Raw genomic sequence first — 8,885 nt, 5'->3', positions numbered from 1 at the left:
ACGTGAACTCCTCTCCGTCCCGTGCCAGCCGCTCGCTCGCGTCCCGCTTGTGATGCCGGCTGCTCCCAGCGCAGCTGTTGCGGCAGCGCTCGGCACGGGGCGGCGGCGCAGCGCGCTCGGTGCGTGACAGCCGGAGCCGCCGGAGCGCTCCGCCCGCCGCAGCACCCGGCCTACAGGCCGGAGCCTGCCGGGAGGAAGCGCAGGGACGCACCGCAGGAAGCGGCACGGCGGCGCCGCAGCGGGTCCCGCACGGCCGCCCCTGAGTCACCGGAGCGGCTGGCGCGGGGCCGAGCGGCGGGGCCGGGCCGGTGCCTCCTCCGCCCTGCCCTGCCGTGCTGCCGGTGACCCCTGGGGAGCACAGCCCGGCCGGAGGAAGCGGCGGCAGCGGCGGCTGCGGAACGTGAGCGAAGCTGTGGGCGAGGGGCGCCGAGCGGGGCGGGCGGTGCTGCAGCAGCTGCTGCGGGGTGCTGTTAGAGGTGCTGCCCGCCAAGGGAAGGGGACCCCGTTCGAGAACTCTTTTTCTTGGAACGAGGATTAAAAAACTGGTCTTTGATGTAGCGATTTTATTTTCGTCAATTTTGCGTTCTCTGCAGGTACTATTGTATACTTTTTAAAAAGAGGTCAATCTGGTATTGAAATTTCATAATTGGCAAAACATCTGCATTTGCTTGTTAGAAAGTGCCATGATACTAATTTTAAAACATCTAAATAGGCGTTTATTTTGAGAATATATAGTAATATCATCATTGCCTATCACTACACCTATTGTAACCACTAGAAGGTATGGCAAGCAAAGTCTCATAAACAGCAAACAGTGTTTATATTTTCGTTTCAAATATGCTTTTAAAGTTTAATTAATCATTACAATAGCACTGGTATGTGTTGCATCTAGGTTGCAAACTGCTGAAAGAGGATCTGAGGTTCACTTCTTCAAAAGCTCATTTGATGGGAATATAGAGGACCTCATAAATGCTGTGCTGCCACTGCTGCTAATAATTTTTAAAAGTCGGGCATGATTGTTTGTTCCCTATAAAATTAACCAGAACAAGCAGTTAGCTTCTGGAAATAGTTTCAGTGACATCTTGTCATAGTAAGATTTGATCTCAGATTTGGGGAGACCAGTATATGTGGACATAGTCAGATTGGTATATACACAAATAACAAATCTAGTTTTAAGAAGCAAATTTACATAGCCCGAACAAATTACTCTTATGGAATTTCACAGAGGTTCAGTTATTCAATAAATTCAACAAATTCTTGTGCTCTAAACTTTCATAATACCATTATCAAATCAAAATTAACGACTCTGGTCATTTGGTGAGTTTTAAAGGAACAAAATTCTCTCCAACAACCTAGGAGCACAGCTTTCCTACACTGCTGCCCTGAGTCCTGTATATCCTTCTTTTATGTGCTTGCACTCATATCTTCCAAGCTGCCAAACCTCATGGGAAGACCAAATGCTGTGTCTTAAACCTCTGATACAACTGATAATCTTAGTGGGAGTGTGAAGGGTATGACCCAGAAAATAAAATATTGGGATAAAATTTTATTTGCCTGACTGGTAGCCAAATATATATTTTAGTTGTGCCTAATGAACAAAGGAATACCTGTCAGATTCTGAAGACCTACTTATATCTCCATAGCTGAACTTAGGGATGGAACACACAGACATTGCACTGGCGCAAAGCAGCAATTTTACAAGCAGAGAAACAGGCTATTCTTTTCTTTTTAACCATCTGGTCTTCTTTCAGGAGCATTCATTGAAAGGCAGAGATAATTATTCAACTGAGCATTAGGAACAGGAATGGGAGAATTGCCATGAATCCATATATCAGTCAATAACAGGAGGACCTTTTACTTGTAAAAGAATGTTGGGTAGCATGTGGATAACTGTTGATCTCCAGTTATAGAATGCCTTTCATTTCCAGCAGATTCAAAGATCACAAACACTTGCCCTGTAAAAAGAAGCGAGGAAAACAATCCTACGTGGCAACAATGAGGTAAGTAGCAAGGCATTTTAGACTAAAATAATTTACACTCATATTTTCAAGCATGTTATTTGCACTTTGGAAAGAAATTATTCAAAATTCTGTGAAAAAAAATATATACAGATACGCTCTCAAAAATTGTACTTGTTTGGTTGTCCTGGATCACTGACTTTGACCAGAATTCCCTGCTGAAAACCTAGAAATTACTCACAGGGTAGCATGAATAATATGCATACATGAGTAATGGTATTAAAATAAAATGTATAGATGAGTTAGTAGCAAGCTTAGAATGTTCATCTTCTATTCAGTTTGCACTAATATTGCAAGATAAGAAGGAGTAAAGGAAAACTGTAGTGCAACAAAGACAAGTGCACCTAGATTGGGGCAGCCTTGGATGTACAGACTAGGAACAAGAGGCTGGGGAGCAGTGCCACGGAAAGGGACATGGGGGTCCTGGTCAATGGCAAGTTGGACACGAGTCAGCAGTGCCCTGGCAGCCAGGAGGGACATCCTGGGGGCACCAGGCACAGCATCACAGCTGGGCAAGGGAGGGGATTGTCCTGCTGTGCACTGATGAAGCCTCACCTCTTGGTTGTTCTGTGCATTTTTATAAGAATACAGTATAAGAAGGATATAAAGCTGTTTGAGAGAGTCCAAATGCCCTCAGGCACATGATGGAATTTTGGGGCCTTTGCTGTGCAGAGCCAGGAGTTGGACTTCAGTGATCCTCATGAGTCCCTTCCAATTCAGGATATCGTATCACTGTGTGAAGAACATCTGAGGGGCTATCTTTTTAGAAGCTGCTTTATAAGAGCTTCTGTTTAGTTCCAAGATCATGAGGATGCAGAAACATCTGCCTTAAACTAAATCTACACTTACAGTTAGCTGATAGGTAGCACCTAACATCTGGCATTGCCTATTTCTCACGAGTTCTAGATGTTGCTGAGATCATTGCATTCCTGCATTACTCCATTTGGAATGTTTCTTTTGCTCCATCTGTGTACTGTTACCTCAGTATGATCAGCATCGCATTTTCTGTACTGATTACCATTATCAAGCATTATACAAACTTCTGACAAAACATCCAGCTAATCAGTTATAAAAATTGCTCTGTGTGGTGCCTGAGCGATGGAAAAAGAGTGAACACTTTATTTCCTCCTTCCTGCCAGAGCTTTGGAGAAGGCACCTTCTCTCCTTTTTGCTTCTCAGTTAAGGTAGAGCTCCTGCAATGCTGAAAACATTGAATCTCTGTACAAATTTGTTTCTACTTTCAGCTGGATAGATTTGGTGAGATATGTAAATGTTCAATCAAAAATGTAGTACTAAGAAAATAGGAAAAAATGAACACTTTAAAGAACTACTCTAGATTTATTTTCACAAAACAATGAAATCCAAAGTTAACCAAAAAGAGTGAAAAGCAAGTAAACGTAACAGGAACACCTGTCTTGATAGTTGAAAGTAATTTGCCAAAATGCTAAAGTCCTTAGTTACTTACTTTAATGAAAATGTACTTAATATTTTGGGAGTTTTGATCAAGAGAGAAAACTGTACACAAGTGTAATGACTTCCTTTCCTGTTACTTGTTTTAAAGGTGTTTTCACTTCTGTAAGCTTCCAGGAAGAGTCATGGGAATCCGCCTCCTGCGCTTCACCTCTGTGGTGATCATCGTCTTGCTTCTTGTGGCAGGTGCTTTAACAGCTTTGCTTCCCACTATCAAAGATGACAAATTGCCCAACTCAAGAAGGGAACCAAAAATCCAGAGTCAGTCTGCCTTGGATTCATTCACTCTTATTATGCAGACATACAATAGAACTGACTTACTGCTAAAGCTTTTAAATCATTATCAAGCAATCCCCCACCTACATAAAGTAATTGTTGTGTGGAACAACATTGGTGAGAAGACACCAGAGGAAATGTGGAATTCCTTGGGGCCTCATCCTGTCCCTGTTGTCTTTAAAGTTCAAACTGTAAATCGTATGAGAAACAGACTGCAGAATTTCCCTGACCTGGAAACAAAAGGTAATCAGCAGTTCATATCATTATTACTAATATTATTTTCATGCTTGAAATCTGAATGCTAAAAGAGAGATGGTTGAATTATACTGTGTAATAAATCAATGGATCTTTTGGACCACTTCATAAAGTGTGGGTAGTATAGAGGAACCCTGTGTTCTGATACCAAGTGCATACCACCACCAGGCTGTCAGTGAAGAGTAAAGGAAAGAAAAATGTTAAATGCATTTCAAGGTCTTTTGCAACAGTTCTCCATTTCCTTTGTGAGGCAGACATAGGTAGTTCAGCTTCTCTTCCTTCTGTAACATAAACTGAAATTCAAAATGTAAGTTATTTGTTGATTGTCTGCACTAATCTGGACTTAAGTCATCTGGTAAAGACTTGATTTAGTCCATTCCTCTTAAAACTAAGTTCTCAAGCATGTTCTGCTCTTCTGAGAAACTTCCCTCCCCAGCTGTCGGCTTTCTATCTCGAATTACGCACCCTTTTATTTAGGAGTACTTTCCCCAGTCTCTTTGGGTATTCATGTAAATATTCTTCCTAAGCTCTTTCTAGGACGTGTACAACAATAAATCCTGTTTGTTTCAAGTGGAAAAAAACCCCAAATGTTGCATTACAGACCTGGCCCTACTCATGATTAGTAAAGGTAATTGTATTTACTGCCCCCTTCCTATCACGCTTGCTAGTCCAGATACATGATTTCTAGAGAGACAGTGGAAACTTCAACTTCCCAAGTGTTCTGCTTACTGCAGTAAGATCTGTGCTAACTGTAAACTTTAGAAGTTTTAATGCATCTGCAGTTCAGATCTAAGAATATCCTTCCTTTTCCACTTCCTGGTAGTCTTTTGTCTAAAACTAAGGCAAAGAGTCTTCCTTCTGTAGTTAATAATACTGAATGTTTCCTGGGCAATTTAACTTGCTTACGTAGTGTATATGCTAAAGAAAAGTATCTAATTTTATTCTAGTTGTATGTTTACACAAGATTAGTAGAATTTTAAGTTGCTTTGCCAAACACTCTGAAGTTTTCTAGCACATACTTCTCCAGCTGTACTACAGATGATCAAAGGTTGATGAGTTTTGTAACAGCCTGGCAAATAATCTAGAACTTAGGTTTGCTTCCAGTTACAACAAAGCTGTAAACTTGCTTTAGCTTTGAAATCTAATTATGTTTTATCAATCTACTTTTCAAGCAATTGCAATTCAGCCTAATAGTTGTAGAAATTTTATATTTCATTAGTCAAATATTGTGCTGCATACTGTGCTCATGTATTCAATCTTTTGATCAATTAAAAGTTTCTCTCCTATTTTCCTCCCTTCAGCTGTTTTAATGATGGATGATGACACACTAGTCAGTGCTCATGACCTTGCTTTTGCCTTTTCCGTTTGGCAGGTAATGTTTTGCAACTTGGCAGGCAGTATTTGTGAGTTGCACTTGAGATTAATAGTTTTAGTTAGAGCAATACTGTATCATACTGCTCTACCATTGGTTTTCTACCTTTAAAGTAAGATTTTAGGAAGTTTGAAGTGTTGAATAGTAGAAATTGCAAAATTTCTAAAATTTGTTCTTTAGTAGTATCTGTAACTTTAAAATTTTAATTCTTAGTTTACAAAACCATGAAGTTGCTAACTGCTGGATTTATTTAAATGTGTAGTAGTCTGTGTGTTTACAGAAATTGTCTGTAAAGTTATTTTCAGTGCCAAATACACAGCTGCCAGTTGTGGGTAGATGTTTTGTTGGCACTATGTGATGTGGAATGAGGCAGACTATTAGTTTTGTGGAACTGTATTTAATTGCAACATTTATGCAGATCAAAGGACCATATGCCAGCAATTTCATTCTTTCCTGGCAATAATGTTGTCCTTCTTTCATTTAAAAAATGCATAAATCTCTTATGATCGCACTTATGATCACCCCACAGTGTGAAATATGTGTTGAATTTCTTTTTTTCTTCCAGCAATTTCCAGAGCATATAGTGGGATTTGTTCCTAGAAAGCACATTTCTACTCCTTCAGGCGTGTACAGTTATGGCAGCTTTGAACTGCAGAACCCTGGATTGGGAAATGGAGATCAGTATTCTATGGTGCTTATCGGTGCAGCATTTTTTCACAGTGGGTATTTAGAAGACTTTCAACATCAGCCAGAAGCAGTTTACGCCTTAATAGATGAAACTCAAAACTGTGATGATATTGCCATGAATTTTCTGGTAGCCAAGCATACTGGAAAGCCTTCAGGAGTGTTTGTGAAGCCTGTTGACATAAGAAATTTAGAAAAAGACACTAACAGTGGCTATTCTGGAATGTGGCACCGAGCAGAGCATTTGTTACAGAGATCCTACTGTGTAAATAAACTCGTTAATATTTATGATGGCATGCCCTTAAAATATTCTAATATCATGATTTCTCAGTTTGGTTTTCCTAATTATGCCAATCACAAAAATAAAATGTAAGCCAATGAGTTTAAGCTGTTAAATGTTTAACAATACTCAGTGAATTGTACTGAGTTCAAGGAGAGAAGAAGGTGTAATTACTGCATCTTGGCCATCCCTCTTTGTAGCCTCTGATTTTGTCTCCACTAAGCTTTTTATGTACTCTCTTTCCTTTCTATCTAATTCACAAAGGTAAGTTTTGAGAAAACTTAAAAAATATATAGTCATGCTTAGCTGTGATAAATTCATCCTCTTTCCTTAAAACCTGAAAAGCTACTCGAATTAATTAGGCCAGTTCTTCAGAAACATGCAGACAAAAATGCACTTCAGATCTTAACATTTGGATTTTTTTTCCTTTGAATATACCTATCCAGTCAAATGAGGTCTAGGCATATTTGTGACAGTTACATTTTGAGATGCTTCCTTGCCTTCCCACTCCTCACCCACTCCTACCCAGTTTCCAGTGAAGCTGTAGAAGAGCTACAGTGAACTGCTGGCCAGGCTTCTGGCCTCCTGTACAAAACCCTCTTGAAGTTTGTATATAAGCTACTCGGTGTTCTGAGATGTTCTTGAAGCTGCTATGAAAGCCAGAAGAGTACGTCACCTTAATCTCAGATAGTCCTTAAACCATTGCCTACAATATCTACTCCTGCTCAGTTAATGGAAAATGATCTCTGATGTGGCTTTTTTTTTTCTATTATTGATTTGCCGGAGTTGCTGAAACACTGCAAGCAGCTGAAAGGTAAATCCTAGAGGTTGGAAATATAAGAAAATTAATATGTGAAATATGAAACTTATATAAGCAGCCAGAAGAATAGGATGGAATGTTACTTACTAATATTCTCTTTAGTACTTAGTTTTATTTTGATATTTTGCATATACATTGTTACAAACATGCACCCAGGAAAATCCTCAATTAGTTAAAAAAATTCTTATTTACAGTTCCTAGTAAGAGCAGGGTGTTCAACATTTTGTAATTTTACAGGTCTACTCTTTTTTTAGGTACTCTTTCAATGAGTATGTATTTTTTAGTTCCTTGTTTCCTCTGTTTTTTGGTGGCTATGACAACAGAGTTAAAATGTACAATAAATTGGTAAAGCATTATGAACAAAAGTATTTTAAGGTACCGTGATATTTGACAGGAATGGACTATTATCAGTCTCTGAATTCCCTGACTTTATTTACAGCAAGAAACAGAGCCGCTGTTAAATGGCTTTTGTTGGACTGGGACTCTGTAATTCTGGAAGCCTTCTATTGACATAGACAGGGCAAACCTTTACCGATGAAGTTGCAGGAAGGTTGGGCTTTTTTTTTGTGGTATGGAGGAGAGAATAAAAGACAGTGATTTTCCTGGGTCACAGAATCAGATTTGGCATCCAAAGCAGATTTAGTTTCATCTGCATCAGCTTTTAATTGATTCTTAGAATCAGTTCAAAGGTAGCTGTGGGCAACCAGTCACAGCTAATACCTAGTACACAAATAGCATCTGCACAAATGGTATATTCTGTCATTTTTGTAATAAGTGAGCTGAACTAAGAGTGAAAAATATGACAAATTCTTTACAGCAGGGTGTGAGTCTTTGGGGGGAATTAAGTAATCTTTTGCCTTGTTCTATCGGTATTAAAGGATTTGCTTTCTGTTAAGTGAAGTCTTCCTAGTACTTTTGTAAGATTTAAAGGGCGGAATCTTAACATGGCAATGTAAAGTCTGCTTAATTTTGTTGTAATAGTGAAAAGTAGTTTTTAATTATTGTGCTGTAGTGCTAAGTAGTATACAAACAGGTCTATGATCTTTCTAGAAATGCAAATTTCCATAATTTCTGTTCTGTGCAGTATCAACCAGAGTTGTGAAGACTCAGAGTTGTTGTTAACCTTATTTTAGAAATGTGAAATGAACTGTCAATTCAGCCAAATCTTAGTACTGGGCTTCTCCTGGAGCGAAGGAGTTGTTTTGGTTTCTTCTGTATCAGTGAAAGAATTAATAGAACAAGCTTTTAATGATACTGTTAAATTTAATTTGCAACATTGTGAAATAAAATACAGAAAGCAGACTTGTGATGTGTTTATTTTCAGATTATTGACCAAAATTTTTAGTGTTAAGATGTCTAACGTTTACATACTCAGGAGAAGCACCAAAGTTTCTTTTTTTAAAAAAAAGTGTACTTGTTGGAACATACATTCATTTAATTTAGGTAAGGCCTACTTATGAAGGAAGAAAAGGCATAAAATAACCAAGAGCTTTAATAATTTAGTCTTAGCTAGCAAAGAAAATACAAAGATAAGACTTAAGCTCCAGCCATAATTCATTGTAGTTTGGAACCAAAAGGGGTTGTTTGCTTTTTTAAAAAAGCACTTTTTAAAAAAGTGGATTTTTTTATCCCTTGGTAGTTATAAAAATGTCTTAAGATTCTTTACTGAAAATACATTACCAAAAAATTATATTTTAAGCAAAATAGTAT

General features: G+C 38.7%; 1 protein-coding gene across 4 annotated transcripts; it reads left to right on the top strand.

Moving 5' to 3' along the window:
• The first annotated feature begins 224 nt into the window (after positions 1 to 224).
• Positions 225 to 8,477, top strand: EXTL2 (exostosin like glycosyltransferase 2). Of its 4 annotated transcripts, none has more exons than XM_021543283.3 (5): positions 225 to 400; positions 1,932 to 2,000; positions 3,580 to 4,007; positions 5,321 to 5,391; positions 5,957 to 8,477. In XM_021543283.3, the coding sequence occupies exons 2-5, from the start codon at positions 1,996 to 1,998 to the stop codon at positions 6,446 to 6,448; spliced, it is 996 nt and encodes a 331-aa protein (XP_021398958.1). In that variant the 5' UTR covers positions 225 to 400; positions 1,932 to 1,995; the 3' UTR covers positions 6,449 to 8,477. The 4 variants fall into 4 exon arrangements, with proteins under 4 accessions (XP_021398958.1, XP_021398957.1, XP_085442056.1 ...); XM_021543282.3 differs by having other exon boundaries at positions 1,929 to 2,000; XM_085585930.1 differs by having other exon boundaries at positions 225 to 593; positions 1,929 to 2,000.
• Positions 8,478 to 8,885: the final 408 nt, after the last annotated feature.

Source organism: Lonchura striata, chromosome 8 (genome assembly GCF_050655825.1).
Source record: "Lonchura striata isolate lonStrDom1 chromosome 8, ASM5065582v1, whole genome shotgun sequence".
Lineage (NCBI taxonomy): Eukaryota > Metazoa > Chordata > Aves > Passeriformes > Estrildidae > Lonchura > Lonchura striata.
Note: the sequence above shows the minus strand (reverse complement) of the source record. Positions and strands in the feature narration are given on the sequence as shown.